Raw genomic sequence first — 26,821 nt, forward strand, 5'->3', positions numbered from 1 at the left:
CTTGGACCTTTTACGCTCGCTTTTGGCACATGCAAACAACTACTCAGAGATAAGGAAGTTCGGGGCCTTAGGTCTGACTGCGGTTTCTTCCCTTGCACCCAGCCCAGGGAGCGCAGCCACAGAGCCACTGTTAAGCTCCAGTGGGGCACAGGAGGCAAAAGTCTGAGCTTGCATCTGACTTACACCACGTGTGTGCAAAATCAAGACTTGGGCACTTGTATCCAAGACAGCAAGTACAAAGGCACATGTTTATTTTCATGTAGATGTATAAAGTCTGCTGAGAATTATATTGAAGAAGATCCGGACGGCTCTTAAAAGAACTTTTTAGAATTCTTAGAAGACCCCAAGTGTCCCAGGCTGCATCACAAGCACATGCAGAAAGAATGTGGATATTCAACTGATTATACTTCAGCTTTTTCTGTTTACATGTTCCTTTGCTGAGGGAGCAATTAGGCTCCCTAAAATGGAGTGCAAATTGGCATGGCGCAGGCAGACGAGCATACAAGGAAATGTCCTCCATGTTCAGTATCGCAGGATGTTTTTGATGAGATTACTGTGATCAAAATCTCTCAGGCTTGGGCAATGTTCATGCAACAACAGACACAAGTATTCACTTGACTTTGAGTTTCCAGGCTCTCGTTGCCAACATGGAGGCTTATGGATAGAAGAAAAGCCATCAAGACTTACCTCTGTAACCTTGCTACACGCAGGCAAAAATACTCTGATTCGGAGACACCAACAACTTACAAACCTAGCTAAAACATTTTCTTTCAACTGCTCAAACTCTCTGACTAAACACAGAAGTGGAGCTGATTTTCTATGGAAGATGATGCTGGTTTGCAGCTTGACAGGGCTAAAACCAGATCCGAGCTTGCCCAGAACAGATATGCCCTGCCCAGCGCTTACTTGAGTGAAGAAAGTGCCACAAGACAAAGGTTGTGTGCGACTCTGAGCCTCCTGGGACGGATGGGCTCGGTGAATCGCAGAATGTTTTGTGGTACCGGAAAGTCAGCTCATTCAGGAAAGGGGAAAAAAAATCCCACCTTTCCTCTGCATGTCAAGCAAGATCTCTTTTATCATCTGCACTGCAGCTGAGAGCTCTGATCCTGTTCCCTCCTGCAGAGATAATGCTCCGGTTCAGCTCGCTATGACTGGAACATGCTAAAAACTGCCTCTCATCTGCCGTGCCTGGCTGTCATGCTGCTTCTTTGGGACCTGAATACTGCTTCTATAAATAAATAAATAAATAGTAAACGTGGCTGTAGTTCCAGCAATATTTTTTAAAGTCAAAAGCTGGTGTTACCTGGACTGATACGAATCAGCGAGAATTCACCGTCTGGGTTCTGGTGACATTCCTGCCTTCACATCCAACATTCCTCTTACAGTACAGTCCTTTGATACAAAATTAGCTCAGATCATAATAGGAAGGGACTGAAGGAAAAAATGGAGCAGAAAAAGCACCCAGCAAAAACTGTATGCACTGTTCCAAGTTGGTAAATATACATAAATGAAGCCAATCCCCTCTCTGTAAACTGTAATAAGTATTGCAAAACAGAAAAAAAACAACCTGTGATTTCTCCCTCTGTCCTCATTTATAGCAAAGTTTTCAGAAAAGCCCAATATACTGCAAATTTCCTGAGGAACAAACAACAAGCAGAGTGCTAATTAACATTCTTTCTAGTTCATGTCAGTTGTAAAAAGTTTAGAGCAGAGGCACAGCTTTCTGTGAGGCTTTACGTGAAAAGAAGGGAGACAAAGACGAGAGACTGTATGACCTGCATTATCTGCAGAATTTCTCCCTCCAGAAGAAACAAACAGGCTTTTACAAAGTCAGATTAAAAAAGCCATCATTAACCAGCCGCTAGTTCTGAGGATTTATTTAATCTGGTAAATCACAGAGAGAGATCATGGATTTCATTTTTTTCACCGAATCTCAATTTTGGGATTCTGTTGAAGCGTATGGAAAAATAAATGCTTGTTCAGCAACCCCCCTGCATAGCTTTTTGTTTGGCACACAGGTAGGACACCCTGGCTAGAAGGCTGTTTTAGGTAGTACCCTAAGCTGCTACACTGTTCCTTAACATTCCTTAATAGAAATTGTTCCTTAATAAAATGCCCCACTGCCGTGCTGCAAAGCAGCACCAACACACAAATGCCATCTCAGTCACCGGAGACGACTATGAAACACTCCTGCCTAATAACACATCTTCCTACGCAGCAGTGTCTTCCAACATACTGTGCTGCCCCCATCACCCCAGGATCCCATGGGATCCTTCTCATGAAGTCAACAGTGTTGGAAAAAATACTTGGTGGCCTTTCTGGAATTTGCTAATTTTTCTAAGGTTGATGTTTGAGGGCAAATTTTCCAAAATTTTGGAAATTCAGTTATATGAATGATATGGGTAGATTGGGTGTGCCAATAATTCTATTTTTAAGTTTACATTCCTTAAAAATAGAAATCTGATATAGACTGGGTCTATATGACCAGTCTTCTATCACAGTGAGTAACAGGATGCAGAAAACATACCTTCTGTGTTGTGGATCTGTTTCTTATTTTTCTTGGAGTAATTTGCCATGGGACTATCCTACCGTCTTTAGCAAGTCTCTCACATCTTCTTTGGCTCATCACTTTGTGGTATAAGAACAGTGGCACCCTACCCATTTTATTGCATGGGACTAACCCTGTGCAGTTCGATTTATCAACCACCTTTCCTTCTCACTTCTCAAATATCCAGATTTAAAACTCCAGATTTAAACACCTAGATTTAAAACCCCCATGCTATTTGACACTGAAGTCTTCAAGGGCAGACATCTGTGACAACGTTTTATACCACGTTCAGCATGCAGATACATCTGTACCATAACACAAGTAACAACTGTTAAATAAATGACAGATATCTGTGTTATTTTAAAAAGACTTGGTAACAGCCCACACCCTGTAAGTCAGTATCAGTCCAATCTAGGCAGAGAACAAACCTGTAAGTCACAATTATTGTAAAACAAATGGCAATCATGCTTCAGATCAGGTCAACATAACGAAAAATTTCAGCAGCTGTCAGGACAACTGCAAAACTACACAGCTGGCACCTCTGCCATCTTTCAAACATACACTTACTGGGGGATTAGGCTCTGTCAGACTTTCCACATCATCTCTCCCATTCCCTTTTTCAAAACCTCTTTGTATCCTCTAGACCACACTGAATTTCAACATCCTGTAAACATGTTGGCGTGACTTCTGACCATACACTTTTTGTGCCATCGCTGTTCGTTACCTTTCCTTTTTTAGTGTCTAGACATCCATTCCTTATTTTTCCTTTTGCCTGCATCAGCGACATCTACAATTCACTTCTTCCTCCTGCAAGAGCAAATACACGCCAGTGCTAACAGCAGTAAACATTGTGGTCTGCTGCTCAGCCCTGCAGTGACTGCAGCTTTTGTTTAACGGCACCATAGGGCTGTTGGGCTTACAACATCTTTCTTCACCCTTGTAAACGTTAAAAGTTTTTATTTACACCAAACATGTCACCTTTCCCCCAAAGAAAAACTCTGTTTGAATGGTTCCATCGGGTGTGTTAAACTTTTATATGGAAAAAAGCAGGAGCGTGCTGTGCTACAGATTTTACTTTAAAGGATCTCTTTCACAGTCTTTTAGGGGCTTCTGAACAGGAGTTTTATGAATTTATAACAACATATATGTCAGGCAGACACTGGAATTCAAATTATTTTAACTCCAACTAAAGGCCTGTGTTTAAATGTCTGAATGCATTCCTTTGTGGCTAAGATTTTGGGAGTCTTAAAACAGCAAAGACTGTATCTTCATTATAAATATTCTATTTCTTAGTCATTCTTGTGTCAAAGGACAGCTGAAGAGAAAATCTGCACTAGCATGGTCCAGAAGGAAGTAGAAATCAGAAGAGTTTTGTTGCAGATTTAGGGAAGTGTAGAGCTGAATCTGCTCACTGAGCCCAGAATCTCTATTAGGTAACTAGAATTTTGCTACCAAAAATGATAAAAACAAAACGATTTTTAGTATTCCTCAGCTAGTACTGACACTGCAAAGGATCTATCCTGATCCTAGTTGCTTAGGATCTATTGGACTTATTTACTGTTAAGTGGGAGATTTTTGTTGGTTTCCTTTCAATTTAATACACCATCTGGATGGCTGCTGGGATGGAGGGTTAACAGACCTCTGTATTTGCCTAGCTTCTTGTTATCATCTACTTCTTAGCTGTCAGAAGGGCTCATAAGTGGCTAGTTTTAATAGTTGTTACAGAAAAGGCATTCCTAAACAATGAACCCTGTAACTGTCTCTTTGGAAAACCTTTTTCAAGCACTTGCTAAATACAATAAGCATTTCCATGTAGATATAACAGCAATGCAGTGTACAAATAAAATGGCTGGAATGAGGCATGAGAGCAGCTTTGTCTTTTATGAAAGTCTGATTCTATCTGAGTCTTGATTTTTAGAAACAACTGCTATTTCTACTTAAAGAACCCTCAGCAAAAAAGAAAGGAAGAAAGAATGTTGATTGAAGTTTTATGATCTAGGCACTATAAAAAAAACTAGGAGCGGAAGCAAAAAGCATGCTGTTTGCCTTCACTGCTGCATTACTGGTAGCTGACTCGTCCCTTTCTTGACTCCCTCGGAAAGTCTCTGAGATGGCTCATGAATGGGAAGTGACTTCCATCTGGTCTGTGTAGAAACAACTGTCAGCATTTGCTGGAATTTGACTCTCTCATGTATGAACCAACAAAAATATGCCAGCAAGTAAGGAGGATCCTGGCTAAGGCAGGGCTCAGTTAAATCATCTGACTGTTTCCTTGGCTTGCCTCTGAGATATATGTGAAATGGATCAAACCACCCCAATCTGGCTACCTGCTATGCCCAAGGCAATTAGCCAGCACTAATTAACACCATATTTTAAGAAAATATTACTACAAAAAGTGTTGATTCATGGTAGGGTACCCAAACATAAGATACAGGGAGCAAAGGCTGACAGACTGTAGAGCACCTAACATTTGGTGTAGCACATACTCACGGCAGTTGGTTAGTTCTGGAATCCTATTTATTCCTCTGCATTTACCCAAGCCAAATTTCCAGTAGGATAGATTCCTGAGGCTGACCTAAAACCTGTGTGCTTTACAACGTTTACGTTCTGCTACAATCATTTAGTTCTTGGATTAGTTCTCCTGTTCATTCTCCCAGAGAATACGGACAAACAGCATCTTACCATGACTTGATTAGAAACTTTTAATTCTGTGCATTTCTCTATGTAGAAATGAAGATTTGGCAGCACCCTAATTTTGTTAACATTTCTCTCCTGCCATTACATGAGATTTAAATAACCATAATCGGTATTTTTGAATTGGTTTCATCCTGAAAGATTCCTGTTCCACTTTACAGCCCAGCAAAGTCTTATTCTTGCACTAAGAAGTTGATAAGGGCAGTTCTTGGAGACAGAAAGGCCTTTTTAATGGTTCTTCCCTGGAGATGCTTGATTCCAAGTTCACTTTGAAGAACTAGTTCGTGGACTTCTTCAAAATTGCGGGCTGCTTGGTGAGGCACAAAAACTTTGCCGCAAGCTTTGTTATTGATCTGAAAAACAGAGACATGGAACAAGGAAAGACTGATTTATACAAATTCATTTCCTGAATCCAATCCATTTCATTACATGTGGGGAAAAAGTGGATCAAGCTGTCTTTTCTCCAACATGAAACTTTCTAAGTAGAGGATAAAATTCTCCATACCTCCTGGCCTGTTCCAATATTAAGAGAATAAAAATGTGACTCAGGATACTCAAGCAACATTTAAGAAGTAGCCATAGTAAGTTTTAGCCTTCAAGAGAGCAAGCATCACATGACTATGTAATACGGGGATCTTTTAAGCTTGAAAACAAAACAGTTGCACAGGCTGAATAGAGAGACAGTGAACATTTAGTTACGTGGGAACTTTGGTTTGTACATACTTCTAGAGTGCAACTGGGAATTTACAGCTAAATGATTCCTTAGATTCAAATACAAGATACAGTAAAATGTTTGTGGCTTAAAAGATATCTAAAGGATTCAATACTAACTCATTTTTAGAAAATGGGCTCTAGCTTATTATATGCTGTGTTCTCACTGAAAGCATGACTCATTAAGCCAACACCAACCACAAAGATGAGAACTCCTCTTAAGGTAATGTCTTCCTGTGTTAGGCTGTTTTTCAGAGCAGTTTCCATACTGGTTTTGCATCAGCAGGGCAGAACCATGTAAGTAAAACTGAATAGGTCCTTCTGTGGGAATCATTTTAATTTATAAAGTTATCTTATAAATATATTCTGTTATTAAATAAGACTAAACAATGTACAGAGACTACAGAGTCCTACTGAGTATCCTTCTGGAATTAACGTAAAATTCATTATTACTAAAGCTTTCAGATTTATATGAAGTACATTCTACGGATTAATGAAAATAACACTAATCCTACATCTTAGCAACTTAAACAATTTGAAATTTTTAATCCTGTTCAATCAAATTACTTGCTTGCATAAGAATCTGCTGCAGGTGCTGCAACTCTTTGCCCTCTAGACACCATCGTAACTATTTTTTAATCACCTAAAAAGTAACACAGTGCTTCATACAGCCTGGACATAAAAACGCACACAGCTTGGCTTGCCCGCGGATTTTATCCAGGATATGTGTATGCAACATACCACAAATGAGAGAGACCTAATTCAGTTACTTGGTTTGTATTTTATTTAAAATAAAATATTCTAAGCAATTCTCAGAGAGAGGAAGATGGGACAGACAAGATGAAGTCTCAAATGCAGCTGGGATGAGTCACTTCTGTTTTTTTGACTAGACTTGACATTAATTTGCAGTGATAATGTAGGTAGGCTTTTAACTATTCTTACATGCACCCATAACTTGGCAGCATAAAAGGCTGTCTGTGTGTTAAACTTTGCCTTTAGTACCTTATGCAAAGTAAATCCTTTGAAAATCACTGAACATTTCATTTTTAAAACTCTTGTGAAAAATATATACAAGTAGTTCTTTCTGACAGGGCACTTCAAAGAAGAAACGTATTCCACAGGAAAAAGAAAATGGTAAAAATCAAACCTGATACAGCTTCGGTCAGAATATAAAGCAAGCTGGTGAGCTTGCTGCTAGGACACAGCCTGTAGTTCGAAACTATGCCTGCTTAGTTAAAATGTCATTCACTGTCCTCCATAATGCAAATTAATATGTCCCAGTGGACAGATGTTGGCAGGGGGAAAATTGCCACAGCTAGGCTGTTTGGTGCTATTCTTAACAGAAAACACAACCGGACTAAATCAACATAGCAAATAAATGACTCCTAGCAGTTGTATTTTCCTAGAAAGGTTGAGGAGCCTAGGCGACCTGCCACTGTGTACCTTCCCACAGTATCTGTCCTCATCTTCCCACACACTCCACTGGGAGGAAAGTCTGCAAACTGTATCAAAAGGCAGACTGGTTATGATTTCAGCACACATTTGGCAGAATGGTTTTCTGTGTAATGTAGGTATCATGAAGCAGAGTCAAACCCATTAACGCCATTCCTAAAAAAAAAATAAAATAAAATTGTCTGCAGGTTTGATCACGTGCTATATGTAACAAGCACCATATTCACACGCTCTTTGAGTTGAGGCATTAGATTCTCAGCAGGACATATGTCTTCTGCTGTGCCTCCTGCTCTCTCTGTATCTCCCTAGACCAGCACATCCCTCATCAACTCTGGGTGAAAGTGCCAGCACAAGAAACTTGGGTGGGAGCAGCTTTGTTTCTCTGAAAAACTCCTATGGCAAACTACAGGAGGAGACACAATAAAGCTCGGGTCCTTTCTTCCCCTGAGAAAGGAAGCTGTTGACTTCTCTTCCGCCTATTTTTTTTTTTTAATTTGACATTTTAGACTGTTTTGGATCTAGAGGGATCAGAGAACTAGAGAAATTATGCAGGATGAAATGAAATCACAGGAGACTGAAAAATAAGCACCTGGAGGCTTTGGAAAGTAATTTTTAGTTGGACTTTTTTTTTTTTTTCCATTTACAGCTCCATTGATTCGTAATTCTTTTGAGAAGTAAAAAAGGAAAATAAGTATTTGTGCGGTTTTAGGCCTTCCTCATACTCAGAAGCAGCAAAAATGATGCAAACTTAGTCCATGTCTTTAAAAAAGTGGTTGTAAGACTGCAGTTGTTAACAGTTCTGCACCACCCACACGACGTGAGGAATGTTACTCAGAAGTGTGTTCACAAGATGAAATGCACACAACATTCAGGTCAGACTTTTCACAGCATTAACAATGTATGTAAAGACGTGATATAAGAGCAGGCAAATTAAAAATATTCAGCTTTGAAATAACATTTGGAACAACAGGTACATATGCATCTCCAGTAAGTTTAAATGTCATTCTCATACAGTCTGTACTGTATCAGCCAAGGATGCAGCGAGTTAGTTTTACTGCTTTGGTTAAATATGGAAAGACGTAACTCCAGCACAGACAGGAAATAATGAAGTATCTTGTGTCAAGAGAAATAAAACCATAATGTCTCAGCAGGCAAATTGCTGGCAGCCTGAGGCAGTTTGATGTCTTGAGAAGAATAGGGTTGTGGCCCAAAGACTCAGTTTGACTGTGCAGCCTTGTGAAGAGACACTGTCTCTTTGCGACTAGCCAGTTCCTCCTTATTTTGAGTGTTTCTTGTTTTAATGAAGGCAATTTATTTTTACAGCCATACAAAAACATGCAGTGTCCACAAGACTTTAAAATATTCACATTCATAATGGTTTCTCATTGCTTCTCCCTATCTTTCTTTTACCTTACTCCTAAGGTAGAAAGTCAGGCACTCCCACAGCCAGTATTTATAAGAAGCTTTCTGTTTCTAAGAGGAATTTGTGTCTCTGTTCTTCCATTCACTTACTTTCTCTGGCCTAGGGAAAGTGTTTACATACATCGTATTCTTCCATGAATACACAACTGAGCACACAGTGGTTGCTCATTCTCCTATTAGAAGACTTCTACACAAAGCTATAGCTTTGACAAAGTAAATCAGGAAAAGAAGCAAAAAGAATTTTCACAATGGTTGTTTACAGCAAAATTAATTGTTATTTTTCTATTTTTGAGAAGGAATTTTTAATATCAACAGAAAAATATCAGTAAAATGTTTAGGCCTTCTTATGGTCAGTTGTATAGTGTTGAAAACATTCAGGTCAGAGTTTTCCTTGTATTACTAAAGTTTTTATTTTAAAGATATATTTAATGACTAGTTTGCCTGAAATGCAATTACAAAGAAGTTTCTATAATTACACAATTTTACAAAGACATAGCTTCCTCATAAATTGAACACTTAAAAGTTAAGATGTAACCTAGCCGTACTTGAATGTGAAGGTTTATTTTAAGCTTGAGTAAAGTAATCATACCTAAGTGAAGATTTTGTGGATGTGTGACCCTTTTATTGGTATTAAAAATATGTATCACTTAAAAAAAAATAAATTAAAAAGCAAGAAAACCACAGTGAATATTAGCGTGAAGTCTGTTGCTAACCCCAACTGGCACATGAGTGCTTCTCTCTGGTTTGGGAAAAGATGACAGCAACTGAAAATTTCCTCCAAAAGACATACTAGGTGGCCTCTGCTAAGCATATATGCTGAACTTCAGAAAAATTAGTGCTCTTGGGAGTTTTCCATTCTGTTCAAGTGGGCTGACAGAGATCTGGCAAGACGTGAAATTGTTTGCAAAAATACTTTTGATTAAGGAAATCTAGAGCAACACAACTTCCCCTAAATCTAACCAATCTCTTCCCTTCTCAAAAAAACACAGCTGAACAAAAATAACTGAACTGCCCTACTCCTTTTACCCAAAGAAGCTAGCAGAGTAAAACAGATACAATAGAGATAAAGTGCATTGTTTCTGTTTCTCTTACACATGTAGAGCATGCCATTTTACATGACTGAATGACATTTCTTCTGGAGGCATCTCATTCAAAGTACAGGATATCCAGAAACACACACAAACACATTTAATTTAAGTTAAAGTACTTAATTTAAGTTAAAGCACTTAAGTTCAGAATGGCTGCATGGCATATTAAAGGTTTCTCTGATGAGCAGTGGAAAAGAGAGGAGCGCTGCAGGTCTATACTACACAACTACATACTTGCAGATAATCATAATGCCTGAGTACGGAGGACTTGAAATCACGCTGACCAGGAATCAGCTGATGGAAGGGATGAGATGCCACTCACGCACGGATCCCACCCTCCTGGCTCCAGGTCCCACAGTCCCTCTATGGCCTACAGTGGCACTCACCGCTACTGTGCTCCACAAAGCTTTATGATGCCTGGGAGCATGCTGAATATAGATATTTAGAGATGTAGGAAAAAATATGGTAAACCACATTGTGCATGTGCACACGCATATTTTGGAAAATTACAGGTTAGCTAAATGTAGTTATATGTCAGCTCTTCTACTGAACTGCCAGCTCTTTCCATAAACCACTGAGGTTTTAGAGCTCAAAGAGAATCTGGAATGTAATTCTAACATTAGCGAAACTACCTGTTTTTCCTCAGCCTCATTCCTGGAAAAATGCTTTGCTGAAATTTGCCAGAAGTTCAGCCTGAGGCAGACAGGAAATATAGTTTGGCAAAAATCAAAGCAACTAAAACCAGCTTATAATAGGTTGTATTAGGCAACCACAGTACTACAGGTAGCACAAGAAGTTTCACCTAATTATCCTTTTTTGCACAGGGTCAACATCATAAATGGACTGACAGGCAAAAATTTGGAGGGCCCTGTATTTTGGTCATGGTTTTGGCTGTACGGGCTCTGACCACAGCTGTTCATCAGTCAAATCTCCACAGGTACTAATATCCAGTCACTCAAAAAGATTTATATTTAGACTGTCTGCCTTCCAGACATACTACGTTTTTCATTTAGGAAACCATTTTAGCTCAACTGTAATTGCAGTTTCCATTCTATCTGACCTTTCACTGAGCCACGTAAGAAGGGAACTGACTTCCAAAAGAGCAGGGATTTTGTCATCCTCTGAGCTCGTAGTAACACATTAAATGACCACAAGTGAAAATAAATGAAATATTCTTACCAGAACAGACATCTCCACAACATCTGCTGCTTGAAGGTATTCTGGGTCTACTTTGGGCCAGGACTGATGCAGCACGTCAGTACCCCAGTTATGATGAGTACAAAGTTTATTGTGCATATGTGCCAAACCTGGAAAATGAAACCAATTCAGCCATATTATCACCAGAGCATTCGATCTCTAAAATTTGTTTGATAAACAGGATCAGAATAAAGTTTGCTTTGAAAGCAAGTCCCTTAAGGATGAAATAACGTTGTTTAGATGAACATACAGCACATTATAAACAGAAAGATACACATCCCTAAAAACATGTGCTTATACCATGTGTAGGGACTCTAACATGAACATTGGCATCCATTTTAGATTAGGATTAGCAATCCAAAATTTAGCACTGAAGACCACGGTTTGTTTTAAATTTTAATACTGCAACCTAAGCTGATCTCTACTTTTAGAAGTCAATCATAATACTGTGATCTTTCCAATAACAATGCCAGTTTGCTTAAAATTTTACTAACAAGCCAAATGATACACAATTATGCTTATTATTTTGTCATCTATAATATGATGGCTAGTTTCCTGTAACGTGCTGGGTAGTTTCTAAATCTGTTGCGAGTCAAGCTACTTGCAAGATTTTCCCCGTGTTTTGTGAATTATCTATTCACTTGCAAATTAAAGGTGCTATGTAAGTATACCCTGCACAGCTTTCTTTCTTTCTTATGACATTTACATTCTGAAATAGTTTATCCTTTGCTTTGATTTTAAAATACTCTTAAAATGGCTATAAATGATCTCCTTTTAGTAGTCTTTGCTCTCTCCAAAGCAATTATTTCCTGTTTTACTTAAGTATTAGTAGAATTGAACATAATTCATTCTGAAGCCACATTTTTAACTGAATTAAAGCTCCTGAGTACAATTTATGTTTCTGTTTACTCCAACTGCAGAGCAAAAAAGAAAAAAGGTTTCACTTAACAAGGGGTTGCCAAATATGATCAATATTTACGAGGATAGCTGTTGTGATTGCTTCTCACAAAGCCAGTGGATTTTTAAATTAAAAACATATGTAAGAATACAGATAAGACTTTTTTTCAGAACTGGAAAATGAACCAACCAAAGAATATTTGAAAACTCATCTGTGGTTTCGGAAAACTCTAGCAAGAACATAAAGAAAACACAGCACAGTGGCAGACATTACCGGCAAAAACAATCCACCCATAAGACATACATGAATTTATCTATCTGGATTGCTTAGACTGATACAGTGAATAACAGCAAACAGAGATAAAAAGAGAAGGCAACTTCCCCGGAATGAAATCTACCAGATAATTGTCAGTGCTTTTTCAGACAAGGCACTTCTGCAAAATGACACACAATCTTGCTATTTTTTGAATCATGCAGAAAGGGGCAGAGTGGTGGACTGGTGTGAGCTATTTCTACTGGCAAGCAAGATGTGCACATTTCCTAGGAATAACAACTGAGCTACAATCTTTTTAGGTAAATAATTGATTAAACACTTCAATCTGGGATTTATGTATTTTTTTCCTCTCGCAACAGTCACTCAGAAACCGAAAAAGCAAAAGATAAGAAATCAAGCAGAAAAAAAACTCTTCATATTGGTGATTCATTATCACGTTGACTTTAAAGACGACAGCTGCTAAATTCTTCCCCTTTTGGCTTCTGAACACACAGATGAGCTCATTTCTTTCCAACTGATCACATGCCTTGTGGCAGAAGCATGCATACTGGCCACTCCTTATTTTCCTGTTGAAGTGGATTCTTCTAACTATTTAAAAAACACTTTCTGGTATAAGTCAAGAGCTTCTATCCACACAGGCAAAGCCAGGGGCAGTTTTAATCCCTGCAGAGGCTGTCAGTCCTAGTAAACTTACTAATAAGAAATAATTAATATGTATTCTGAAGCACATAAAGCATGATTAAGCACTATGTCAATCTTTTGGTTCATTTTCTTGCTACAAAATGAGCTATGAGCTCATCCATATTTTTTAAAAAGTGCAAAAGTCAACAGAATTAGTTTCAGAAAACAGAATTTGACAGGAAACCAAAATGAAGGTTTTACTTAGGTTGCTGTTTGGCTTCCTGCCTTAATTCACATTTTGTGAGCTGTACAACACAGAAAACGCAATCGTGATTTGTTTGGCATTTTTGAAATGCCACTCAGGACCAGAAACTTCACTGTCACAATCCAGACTTGCTGGCACACTTCGCAGGACCTAGACAGATCTCCTCCAGCCTTCCCACTTGATTCTGATACATTACACAAAAGCACCATTTGATAAGTTAAGAACCAACCAATTCACAGACTCTTATTGTGAAAATGTTAAAAACTTGTTTTACTGCCTCATTGTACTGGAAAACACCTAGTGAAATGCACATTAGGAAGCAGTGTGTACTTTGCTTTCTATTTTTTTCTCTCAATTTGCTTTTATGACTACATATTCTTCTGCAAACACAGGACAGAAACCAGTTGAGTGCATTTTCCACAGAGTCTGTAAGTACAGCTGTTTTTGGGGACAGATCAAGGGCTAGATTTGCACTCAATCTGAAGCACTGATCCTTCAACTGGATCTCTGTCAATACTGAACCAAGCTTTCCCTAATCAGTAACTCACAGGACTGGAGCTTCAGCTAGAACACAGCACCCTATTATGCTATTGTAAACGAGTGAGTTGATAGAAGGAGGAGAGAGGACAAGTCCAACAACATTGAAGCTCTAGGCAATGTTTTATTAGCATTACGTGAGTCATTAGTATTTCATAAAAATAATACTTCCCTTGAGGCGCTATTTGGGTGGAAGAGCAGATTGTCATTTTATGGAGAGATTTAAGAAGGAATATGTGGAAGCAATTATGTATCATCAAGGCAAGGTAGGATGGCAAGGTAATTCTAGTCTTACAAGAAAAAAAGCATTACAAAAATGAGTCTGTAAAGTTCCAGCAATGGTGCAGCTATTTTGACATGAAATTGTGTAGGCAAGAGACAAAGATGTGATTATGGACTAAATTGAGGAATGGCTGGCATGGTGAGGGACAACAGCCAGCACAGAGAGGTTAAAAAGAAAAAAGGCAAGGAGGACGGAAGTTTTAATGGGCGATAAAAGGCAATTAATTAAGGCATCTGAAACTATTCTCATATCAAAGTTTAAGACTAGGGACTTTCTATCAGGAGATAAAAGAAGACCAGAGAGGCAGTATAAGGCGACTATGAGGATGCATTATCCAAATGTTTGTTGATAACCTTTGGATTTAGCAAAAATCAAAACAACAGAAGTCCATGTTAAGTAAAAATCCAGTACCCTAGCAGACAAGCAGACCAAGTTTTGAAGAAGGACAGAGCAGGAATTTGTAGCAGTAAATTGAGATACATTCTGGATCAGTGTTTTTACTCGCCACTGCAACCCCTTCCAAGGACAGGATTATTATGTTGTTACTTTGCTCTTCATACACTTGTATAGTATTTAATGAATCTTCCTATTTGACAGATTCAGCCAAGCTGAATATCAGCAGTACCTTTCTGCAGCCCAGGAGGAATACGTCTGTCAGTCAGATGTGAAACGGTCTGCAATCACAAAGGAACACTAGCAATACACAGCAACAGCTATTTCCAGACAGCTATGAGAAAAGCTGTATTATACTACCAGTAGCATAAAGCTAGGAAAAAATTACATTAATTCAATACAGTGCTAGGGAATTCATTTTGTACGTTCCTTAGTGACAGATGCGGAGCACCAAAGAGGTTGTGAAAAGCTTGGGTTACTAAAAGCTAAATCTAGAATACATTTCCAATTCAACAAACTTCCCATGAATCTTTTTAACCTCCTGAAAATCATCTGCCTTTGTCCATCGGTATGGACTTATCCTTCACTTTGGGTTATTCTTGGAGGAAGAAACAATTTCTTATTCCGAACTGGGCTTCTTCTTGGGTTTGTGCAGGCTGCTTTGGTGGACTTCTGCATTCAGTTTTTCTATGAAAATCTGCAACACCACTTAGCTTCCACTCCATTCTCCAGAAAAGCCTTGTTGAGCAAGGACTGAATCAAGACACAGAAATATTTGCAGTAGAGCCACTGCAATGACAGTTTTAATGTTGCTAAGACGATTCTAATGTTACAGATTCCAATAATTATGTTTCATTTCAACATATCTGAAGATGTGTTTATCATCAGTATATATCTTTCATGTGCCATCTCTAATAAAAGTTTAACAACTCACAATAGGCTGTTTCATATCCTTGTCTGGACAGCAAAACACTGTACTACTACAAACAAACAAAAAAAAATACATCTCAAATGGTGTCTGTATATTCCTCAGATACAAGGTTTCAGGAAGGAAACAGATTTCCTCATCCTGTTAGTGTTCATAAACTGCCAAGATATCAGCCGGATGAACTCTTCCCACACTGAGGGGCTACAGTAGCTTTTTATGTTATTAAGCTATAAAACAGCGTACACACTGCACAATTAAGACCATTAGGCTGACACACCAAAATACTGAACACTGTTCCTCCTCTAAGCAGCAAAAAGAACTACTTTATAGACAAAATATCAAAGCACTCAGTTACAATTGTTCCGCTGCTGAAAGGTGAGGCACTTATGAAACAGCATTCAAGCAGTTTTTCCCTTTGCTCACACTGGAAATATTTACTGCCAACCCTGAAGTATGCTCTTCAAACAGGTCACAAAAGAGACAAGACTCTTCACGCAACCTGATGCAAGAAAACAAGGTGGCCACATATAAACCGAACCCCATGGGAGAAGAATTTTTCAGTTGCAGAAGAACAAAAATTGCTGTATCTTGAATCTACCTCGTCTTACCTTAATTGTATTTAAAACCTGAACATTACATGTGAAGCACCCTTGGGATACCAAACTGAAGTTCTAAGTTTGCAAAGTTCATCGACAAACTAACAAAGAAAACACAGTGGAATAAAAAGCTAAAATTTCAAATGAACTCTGATGCAACTCCTACAAAGTAGGATAACATTATTACAATCAAAATGATGTGCATTGTTGATGCTGACGAGTCATTATTTAAAATGTCAAGCAAAGCATCTTTAATTATCACCTTAAAATTACCTTTTTAATTTTCCTAATATTTTCACTGGTTGGCAATAATTAATGTAGAGTGATGTGCAGTTACACCCAGCTGTATTTAAAGAACATTTTTGCTAACCAAGAGGATACCTATATAAATATTTATGCACTTAGTCAAGTTTTAATTTTTAAAAGCTGTTGTATTCGAAAATCCTGATTACCTTTTTTTTTTTTAACATTTCATTGTGATCTGTGTCAAGTAGATTTAAGATTGAAATGGATATCAATAAATATGAAAAATGTGTGTTTTTCTATTTAAATATAAATGCACTCAGGATACAAGTTTTTAAGAAAATTTGTTAGATACTTAAAATTCTATAATTATGCAATACAACCAACAGTATCAGTATGTTTTTGGTCATCGTATTTTTCAAGATTTTAATACTTATACGATAGCCTCTTGTGCCTAGTTTATAATTCCAAATCTAGAATTGAAAAAAGGTTGTTTGATTTTCTTCAATTTCCAGCATACCTGTCATTTAAACTGAAACAAAACAAAACAAAACTATTTGCACCTGCAGAAGAGGTTACCATTGCCAGAAGTTATTTTATTACCTCCATGAAGTCTCATTCTGAGGGCTTAGCCAGAAAGTTCTAAGTACTTGGGTTTAATTATTTTTTCAGATCTTTGGCAAAATATAATAGAATACACTAAGTCAGGGTTATATTGTAGGTTGTCATTATTTCAAATTTAATTTTAAATTCTATTGTAATTTCTTCTTAAATGTTTCCTGTCCATGACTAGTGATCAGAAAAGCGTAAAAGAAGAGATTACAGTACAACAGCAAAAGTCCTATTTATCCTGTGAAGAACAGTGCAAACATTCAAAATTACTGGGAATGCTCTTTTCTTCTAAGGCTGTAGCAAAATTAGTATTAGACATCTTGTTACATAATAAACACTTTCTAATGAAAAACAACAATGCAAAAGCAAAATCCTTTCTCTTCAATAAAGCTTAAATACACAAGGAAGTGTAATGTGGTTCAGAGCTAACATAACAAGTCACTATTCTGATCAGTGATCCTATTCAACTGAAAAATTATCTGTTTCATATTCGCTGCAGGGCTTCCAAATTTCCCAATTTCATTTTTCCCTGTAGAAAGAAAAAATCTCCCTTGTTTTTTATCACTAAACAAAACACAATGTGAAGGTTGTGTACGAGATACTTTAGAATGAAATGTCAGTATTTAATTATAAATACATTGCCTATGTGTTGTTTATTATTGGCATTACAAGAGCAGACAGAGACTTCAATCAAAGTATGTGGGTCCACTGCTGTAAGTGCTATTTATAGAGCTAATTATACACAAAGTCCTTTTTCCTGTATAGTTTACAAGAAAGGAAGCAGCACTATCCCTACCTTTTAGTGCAAAGACAAGGCACAAAAAGAATGAATGTCTCTGAGTGTGTATGGAGAACTGATGCACACAGAAAATTCAGTATTTAGAAAGCTTTATTTTTATACTGAAGTTATTAAAATAAGAGAACATCATCACCCACACACAATAAAATTTAAGAAATTGGCTACATCAGATGAACAATAAGACTTAGCAGAACCAGAGTGCAATTCAGAACATGAACATGTTGGACATTTTCCACCAGAAGTCCCAACCCTAGGACAGAAATGCTAGATACTGGTTAGTTCTACATAACACTGTCTTCTTACCACAAAGCGGTAGTTAAATGTACATACATTCTCCTGATAAAATCATTTAATAATTTTGTTGTAATGTAATGATCACGCTGCTAAAAGAGATTGTATTTTTCATAGAATCACAGAATCACAGAATCATCTAGGTTGGAAGAGACCTCCAAGATCGCTGAGTCCAACATCTGACCTAACACTAACAAGTCCTACAGTAAACCATTTCCCTAAGCTCTACATTTAAACGTCTTTTAAAGACCTCCAGGGATGGTGACTCAACCACTTCTCTGGGCAGCCCATTCCAATGCCTAATAACCCTTTCAGTAAAGAAGTTTTTCCTAATATCCAACCTAAATCTCCCCTGGCACAACTTTAGCCCATTCCCCCTTGTCCTGTCACCAGGCACGTGGGAGAATAGACCAACCCCCACCTCTCTACAGCCTCCTTTAAGGTACCTGTAGAGTGCGATAAGGTCGCCCCTGAGCCTCCTCTTCTCCAGGCTGAACAAGCCCAGCTCCCTCAGCCACACCTCGTAAGACTTGTTCTCCAGACCCCTCACCAGCTTCGTTGCCCTTCTCTGGACTCTCTCAAGCACCTCCATGTCCTTCTTGTAGCGAGGGGCCCAAAACTGAACACAGTACTCGAGGTGCGGCCTCACCAGAGCCGAGTACAGGGGCACAATCACTTCCCTAGACCTGCTGGCCACACTGCTTCTTATGCAGGCCAGGATGCTGTTGGCCTTCTTGGCCACCTGGGCACACTGCTGGCTCATATTCAGCTGCCTATCAACCAATACTCCCAGGTCCTTCTCTGCCAGGCAGCTTTCCAGCCACTCATCTCCCAGCCTGTAGCGCTGCTTGGGGTTGTTGCACCCCAGGTGCAGGACCCGGCACTTGGCCTTGTTGAACTTCATACAGTTGGCCTCAGCCCATGGCTCCAGCCTATCCAGATCCTCCTGCAGAGCCTTCCTGCCCTCAAGCAGATCGACACACACACCTAACTTGGTGTCATCTGCAAACTTACTGAGGGTGCACTCGATCCCCTCATCCAGATCATCGATAAAGATATTAAAGAGAGCTGGCCCCAGCACTGAGCCCTGGGGGACACCACTAGTGACTGGCCTCCAACTGGATTTGACTCCATTCACCATGGCTCTTTGGGCCCAGCTACCCAGCCAGTTTCTAACCCAACGAAGCATACGCCAGTCCAAGCCAAGAGCAGTCAGTTTCTTGAGGAGAATGCTGTGGGAAACGGTGTCAAGAGCCTTAGTGAAGTCAAGGTAGACTGCATCCACAGCCTTTCCCTCATCCACTAAGCATGTCACTTTGTCATAGAAGGAGATCAGGTTCGTCAAGAAGGACCTGCTTTTCATAAACCCATGCTGACTGGGCCTGATCGCCTGCTTGCCCTGCAAGTGCCGCGTGATGACCCTCAAGATAATCTGCTCCAAAATTCTTCAGGCAATAATCACCAAAAAATTTTTTTGTATAGCAGTTACATTGAATTATAATGGGTCACACAAATAAAACTGCATTTTTAAATGCAGGCAGGAGTTAAGGATAATAAAATCCCAATTTTATTATGCTTCCTTTTCATTTTTACATCAGAGAGATCCAGAAAGTGTTTAGCATTCTCATTCTCCAATGATTTTAGTAAAAATTAAAGAGTTCCTACTGTAACAATCAAAATGTCGCAAGACTAAGCTTTACATTTGACAAATTATGTTAATTAAGACACCCTCATTACCTCTGCCATTTTATGAAACATATTTGACTATTCTCTACTTCCTAACATGCATTTGAATTTCACAGTTCACAAGGCACTGCACGTTTAAATAATAAAACCAGACCACTTCTGACTTCACCTCAACCAATGTGGAAAACAAAATTAGGGCTACTACTTCCATTTAAATATAATTTTAGTTAGATGGAACTTCATATTATAAGAGAATACTGACTAAAAGCAGCTTTCTCCAAATGGATCATGTCTGTTGCCACTGTTAATGAAAGCTTAATTGCTTAGAATAAAGACATCTTAAAAATATTGGGAATGAAAAAAGAAAGAAAAAAAAAACCTTTCCCCAATATGTCTTGCTGTTTCCAGTCTGTGCCACTATGTTACTGCTACGAACAAAAGTAGCCTTTCTTTGGCAGTTAATAATATCGTACTGTCATATACAGCTCTGAAATAGAAGCCATTTAGTAGCTCTGCTCTGTAAACACATGAAAGCAAAAAGTTCTAGGATAACTGTTGAAAATCAAGCTGTTAAAACAGCATCCAAAAGCTAACATTAGGTCCAAAACCACATACCAATTTGTGGCCAGCCTTAATGCAGAATATATTCCTATCTTCCCACATACATGTTGGGACATCTCCTAGCAAACCTTAAAAGTAACTGTTGAACTCTGGCATGTATATCCCTATTTTCACAGGTTTTAACTGTAGTAACACCATGCAACTTAGCCCACTCGGGATTCAGATCTAAAGGTTTACAACTGTAATGATCTTAAAAAATAGATTTTCCATCTACCATTCCCACTTTCCACAAGAGGTTAATTTAACATATAGCATTCCTCAGTCTCTGGAGAGTCTCTGAAATAACAAGGATATGATTTATATTTAACTCTCCTTTAGCCTTTTTAGTATGCAGTCCTCTGACATGGTCCTCTTTGCTTGAATTCCTGAAAGAAGGTATTTCTAGTCCGAAGGCTCTTTTAAAAAGGCCTCTCTCTGTAATCATGTTCAGCTTTTAATATTGCCTTCCATATGCAGAGGCAGCTAGCAACTGACACATTAATTCCTTCCTCATGCAGGCTCTGTCTTAAATTTTTCCTCCTCCTCCCTTTCTCTGCTTGGTCTTGTATGCAAAGGAAAAGAAACTACAAGCAGCAAGAAAGATCTGGAAACAACACAAGTTTCAGGTTTGTTTAGGAATTATGACAAAAGGTAACAGGATAGATGCAGAATAGAGAGACAAGTAACACATGATTTTAAAGATATTTTTGCAAACTTTTTGCTTTTTTTCCCCTGCAACATCAATAAAAAGTGTATTTCTATAAATACCTTTCCACATCTCTGATGCAATGTGTGGAGCCATAGGTGCAATCATAATGCAGAGTGTAGCCAGAGCATCTTCATATTCTGCACTGTGAAGAATAAGAGGTCGAGGAGCTTGCTAAGTGAAAAAAAAAAAAAAAAAAGAAAAGAAAAGAAATTTAAAACATGAACATTTTGGGGTGGGAAGGAGAATAGTTTAATTGAAAAGTACATGCATGAACAATTCATTAAGACATCTTAAAAACAGCGGAAATGAAAACTTTGCCTCTGTAACATACGCTGATGAGATTTGGGTTGTCTAGCCTGGAGAAAAGGAGGCCAAGAAGTGACCTCTCACGGCTCTCTACAGCTTCGTGAGGAGTGGAAGCACAGAAGCAGGTGCTGGTCTCTTCTCCCTGGTCACCAATGACAGGATACACAGGAAGAGCACAATGCTGCACCAGGGGAGGTTCAGACTGGACATGAAGAAAATGACCTTAATGTGAGTGGTCAAACACTGGAGCAGGCTTTGTAGTAATGTGGTTGATGCCCCACGCCTGTCAGTGTTCAAGAGGCATTTGGACAATGCCCTCAGCAACATGCTTTAACTTCTGGTTAGCCCAGAAGAGGTCAGGCAGTTGGACTTTTAGGTCTTTGAAGGCCCCTTCCAACTGAACTATTCTATATAACAAAACCTAAAATCAACTTCTATGCTCAGGACAGTATAATTTCATTATAAATTAGAAACTTACAAAAATTTCTGGAGAATTGAAATTGCACCTCTTGGTCACAAAGTGCTCTCTGACACTTATGAAAAAAAGGACAAGCTGGAAATCTACTCCTGAAGAGGCTGATGCAGATCCCTGGGGATCTACTCTGGTACAGGAGACTGAACACAGACCTGTGTGGACACCTGTGGCCCTGAATAATATTTTGAATGCTACCACTTCAGGAAGTACAAGCCTGGATAAAATCAGAGCTACCTAAAGAGGTAAACTACTTGCACAAGAAAGTCAATTTGTGATGAATGCAGCATGCTTTTTCCTGGAATAAGGTTCAGTTGTACAGCATCCTAGAATTGTTTAAGTAAAGTTGAATTTAGTGTCCAAGTGATGTTTTAGAGCTGAAGGGAGTTCTGGGGGTGACAAGTGCAATACAGCCTTCTATGGTTTGATGTTCAGATTGCTTTAGTAAACTGTTTAGCTTGCTCTAGTAATGACAATTTTCCATTTCTTGCAAATGTGCCAGACTGGCAGAACTTTAACCTTAATTCCTCTGTTTGTTGTATCCTAAGAAAAAGAAGAGCACTAAAAGCAGCTGGATAAACTTTTTCTTTCTTTGCCTCTGTTTTGACTCAGTATGATTACATCCCATGCTAAGTTCAGATTCTGCATTTATTTTGTGATTCATCTCCCTAATGAAACAGCACGGAAGAATGTCAACACTTGTCAGCTTATGAAAATTATTTTGTGGGTGTGATAATCACCAGTTCCTGCCTACTGGAAAATTGTCCAAAAACAGTGATTTGTTTGACACAGACCACAGAAGAGCTTTCAGATAGCAAATTCTTATCACTGATACCAATGAGGTCTGTGCAAACTGGATTTGATAAATTTTAGTAACTACTACCTGTTTTCTATATTTAGTTTCACCCAACTCCCCACTTCCTCCTTTCAAATGGGACTCAAAAAGGAAGTGTCAATAACCTATAAAGAAATTTGTTCTTGAAGGATACTGTACTGCATTCTTTAGTCACAAAATATATCAGTGTTCAAATACTTAGCTCTCTGGAGGACATGGAGGAGAAGAAGGTGATCAGGAGTAGTCAGCATGAGTTCACCAAGGAGAAATCATGCTTGACCAACTTGATAGCCTTCTATGGTGGAATGACTAGCTGGGTGGATGAGGGGAGAGCAGTGGACGATTTCAGCAAGGCTTTTAGACACGGTCTCCCATAACACTCTCATAGGCCAGCTAAGGAAGCATGGGACGGATGAGTGGACGGTGAGGTGGATTAAGAACTGGCTGGACAGCAGAGCTCAGAGCTACTATATGTAGCTACGTATGCAACTTGTTTCAAAACAGAACAGAACGGAACAAAGAACAGAACAAAACAAAATGTATCCTTTTGAAATAGAGGACACAGAGGTAAACATCAGAACCTAGTGTCTCTAAGACTTTCAAGCTCTTCCTGCAAAACATAGTATATTCAAGGAATACAGTGATATTAGAACATGCTTCTTTTAATCTGAATAATTCAATCTAGTGTACACAAGACTCTTGAGTCAGTAACGACAGTAAGTGACTTTTGGAATGCTATTGATTAGGCAGCTCGTGCTTTGTATAAAGACTTACCGGAACCATGACTGACAGCAAATTGCCTTTGTTCATCTTGCATACTTACATGGAGTATGTTAGAGAGGCTCATCAGTCGAGAAATAGCCGCATTGAACAAATGATCCTTTATGAAGTACTCTGTTACCTTGTATTAAAAGAAAAGTGTTGTCACTAATTAATTGAAGTTCTCAAACATGGTATATTACCTTTTACATGGAAGTCACTTTGGCATGCAAACAAACCACATGTGTGTGAAAAAAATAATCATAAAAAAAATTCAGTTGACTAGCTTTCCATCTGTTTCAAGACTTTAAAAGCTTTAATCACCACCAATTAGGACTGTGTATTAGTGAGCACACTCTATTTCCTTTAATAAAATATCTTCCTTTTGTTCCTAAAGGAGGTCTTCATATGTGTAAACCCAGTTATACCGGTGAAAGAGTGTACATAGATTATAATTATTGTAAGATTATAAGATTATAACTCTAAAGACTGTCAAAAGACCTGGAAGGTCCCTGGCCAGAGGATTTAAATCAGGTAAAGTTTTAAGCATAGAAAAAAGTCTTAGGCTAATTTTGCAAGTATTTACATCTCCTTCCAAGTCTTGCATAATTGAATTGACACTAAACACAGCATGAGACTTAACACATAAGAAAAGCTGAACAATTATTTCAACGATTTTTTAGAATATGCTAATATATTTTCTCCAACAACTTTTTTTTTCATCTCTATGAAACAGCAGGCATAATAATGAGGTGTGAAGCAAACAGATCAAAAACTCTTGTCAGGGATAATCTGCATAACTAACTCACCTATAGCTGTGCTCCTGGAAATAGAGGTATGCCAAACCCAGGTTCACAACATTTTAATGCCATAACACTTCAGCCTTTAAATAAGGCACACAGGAGATAAATTTTGCCAGTCCAAATCTTACTACTTTATAGAAGAGTTTTGTCCTATGAAATTTGTAGATTAATAAAATTACTTATAGAGAGAATATTTTACTTAAAAATTACTTCACGATCTACTCATCTGTGGGACAACTTTTGGATCTCTAAGCCAGGCATAGTTTTTACAATAGCAGTAACTTATTTAGTCATTTACAAACTACGTAGGTGCTTCTTTTTACCTCAGAAATTACCAGATTCTTCTGTTCCCAGATCTTTCTGGCTTCAGCCTTCTCTTTCTTATTCAGAAGCTCAGGATTGGGCATGGTTCCTGAAGTCCTTGCTTCAATAAGTTTGGTTACAAGCGTCCAGACACGAGTCTGCCACCTCTGAACACCCAGCACAGCATCATCTGAGATTAATGAAAGATTGCAGAAACAAACAGATCTCAGTTACAATGGATGAAGCCAAAACTTTAAAGAGAAGCAAAAAGGAACCTGTATGCTAGAGTTCAACGTTCTGAAACAAAACAAAACACTATATTTTACATGAAAAATGTCCATACAATTAAAAATGCCCTTTAAAGATAATGCTGTGTTGCCTTAATGGAAAGAAATCAATAATAAAAAACAGATGTATTTTCTGTAATGATTTAAAACATATATATAGCAAAAATATTTGCTAAATCTATAAAATACAGTTATGTCAATGTTAGAATGTTCACCTTGTATTTTAAAGACTCAAGAAATCAATTCTTCTACATGCTCTCATTTTTCAATCTCTTGGAAGAATACAAATGTATATATATATATATATATATACAAACACACTTTTTCTTACTAATCAAGATTTTTTCTAAAATTTGATCTTAAAAATTACATATACTTGCTTGTATATGTACTTGTACTTGCTTGTTATACTTGCTTGTACTATCTTGTTGCTACAGAGATGCAACCATGCTTATGAGTAAAGGCTCTGATTCTTGGTACCATCTTATTGACAGAGCTGAGCTTGGGAGGATTATAAAGCTGTTCATCCTGACCCTGCAAGTATCAGTCCTGCTACATGGCTGCTCAAAGGACGTGACCAAGGAACTGTGCAAGCTAATGCTGCTCACAGCAAGCTACCCCATGTGGTGTGGCACAGAGCCACTAGTAAAGGTATGGCTTGAGTTGTGGTACTTATATAGCTTAAGCTCTCTGTTCCAGATGCATCAGGTTTCTACTAGACTGCACATCACCACATCACACTGCACTGCACAGTAGCAATATATTTTAAGATGTTCCAGCTGATAAGGGCTTCCAATTCTGATCCAGCAACTGCACTAGAAAAGACTGCCAGGGCTACTACTAAAACTGGAAGAAGTAAAACACATGTGAGTGACTAACACAGACCAATTATGTGTCCGACTGCACTAGATGAAAGACTTCCTGTACATCTGGAACAGTAAAACACAACCTGATTGACTATGTCTGCATGATCTGCATGAACTCTCTTAGGTGGGACACAGAATACAATGCTCTTCCCAAACTTTCCATCTCCTGTTCATACCGGAACCTTGTAGATCATCTAAACACTGTAGGCTTGGTATTATCTAACACTGTAGTAATGGTGTAATAAGCTACTGGGTAAATCTGGCCACATCTGGTCTTCCATACTCTAGACAATTACTTGCCCACACCAGGGGAGAGAATGACATGGGATCTTGCCCTCATTTCCACAAGTGAAGACAAGGAATAAAGTTTGGAGGGCAATCCTTAAAAGGCTATGAAAACACATCCAGTAAGGAGGAGGATCATGGCAAATGAGAACTAGTATTTAATATTCTCTTAATAAGACAATATCCACCTAATGACAATTTTCTGTTTACTTGATTGATTTCTTCAATTTAAACATTATTTTGTTATCACAATTGGCTTGCAAGATTACTGTACTGCAAACAATCTTACATCAATTGTAAAAATTGTGAAGTTTTATCTTATAATGAAGAAAATAATCTTAAAATAATCATTTTCAATCAATCATTTGTAGATAATTAAAAAAAAGAGAAAATAAGATGCAGGTTTGCACTCTTACTATTTCAGAGTAAAATATCATTTGAGACATGCTTTTCAGACATCTTTTTCCTTTTTTTTAGCTTTAAAGAGGTGAGCTGCTTGCAGTAATCTTGCAAGCCTGCCTCTCTGTCATAGTTTTGTGACTTCTCTTTTAAAAGAAACATTATAAATTATATCTTTTTGATTCAACTATTCAAAAAACTTGGGTAACAAGAGCTGTTTTAATTTTGTGTTTAAAATGTAACACACCAGGAAAAAAACAACAGAGGTTGACTTACTTTTAGCATCCCACAAAATATCTTGATCTGGAGGAGCAGCAAACAGAATGTAAAGACGTACGGTGTCGATGCCATATTCTTTCACTAATTCTTCAGGATCTATTCCGTTGTGCTTAGATTTGCTCATTTTTTCCCAAGTGACTTGGAGTTTCTCACCACTTTTTAGGTGAACTGGTTCAGTGCCTAAATATTAAGACATACACAAAATATTAAAACAAATTTTGCTCACCTGTAACAACAATTAATTTGGTTATCTAAGCATATTGAGAAACAACTATTTCTATTTCTTTTGTTGTTTGTTTCGGGGAGAGGGGAAATAACTAAAAGTAATAACCCTTTTCCCTCCCCAGTTTTTCCTACTTTCATATTTTAATGCAGGTAACA

General features: G+C 38.2%; 1 protein-coding gene across 5 annotated transcripts in view; it reads right to left on the reverse strand.

Annotated features, from left to right (window-relative positions):
- Positions 1 to 229: 229 nt before the first annotated feature.
- The window catches only part of LARS2 (leucyl-tRNA synthetase 2, mitochondrial), a 106,001-nt gene continuing 79,409 nt past the window's right edge, over positions 230 to 26,821 (reverse strand). For 4 of the 5 annotated variants that reach the window (XM_066992003.1, XM_066992001.1, XM_066992000.1 and 1 more), the window contains 6 exons: positions 26,438 to 26,620; positions 24,345 to 24,514; positions 23,283 to 23,360; positions 20,906 to 21,017; positions 11,095 to 11,222; positions 230 to 5,595 (listed from right to left, as the gene is read on the reverse strand). In XM_066992003.1, the coding sequence (XP_066848104.1) occupies positions 5,416 to 5,595; positions 11,095 to 11,222; positions 20,906 to 21,017; positions 23,283 to 23,360; positions 24,345 to 24,514; positions 26,438 to 26,620 (851 nt within the window). In that variant the 3' untranslated portion in view covers positions 230 to 5,415. Of the gene's footprint in view, positions 5,596 to 6,490; positions 7,562 to 11,094; positions 11,223 to 20,905; positions 21,018 to 23,282; positions 23,361 to 24,344; positions 24,515 to 26,437; positions 26,621 to 26,821 lie in introns of those variants that run through there. The other variant, XM_066992002.1, reaches the window with a different exon arrangement.

Source organism: Anser cygnoides, chromosome 2 (genome assembly GCF_040182565.1).
Source record: "Anser cygnoides isolate HZ-2024a breed goose chromosome 2, Taihu_goose_T2T_genome, whole genome shotgun sequence".
Lineage (NCBI taxonomy): Eukaryota > Metazoa > Chordata > Aves > Anseriformes > Anatidae > Anser > Anser cygnoides.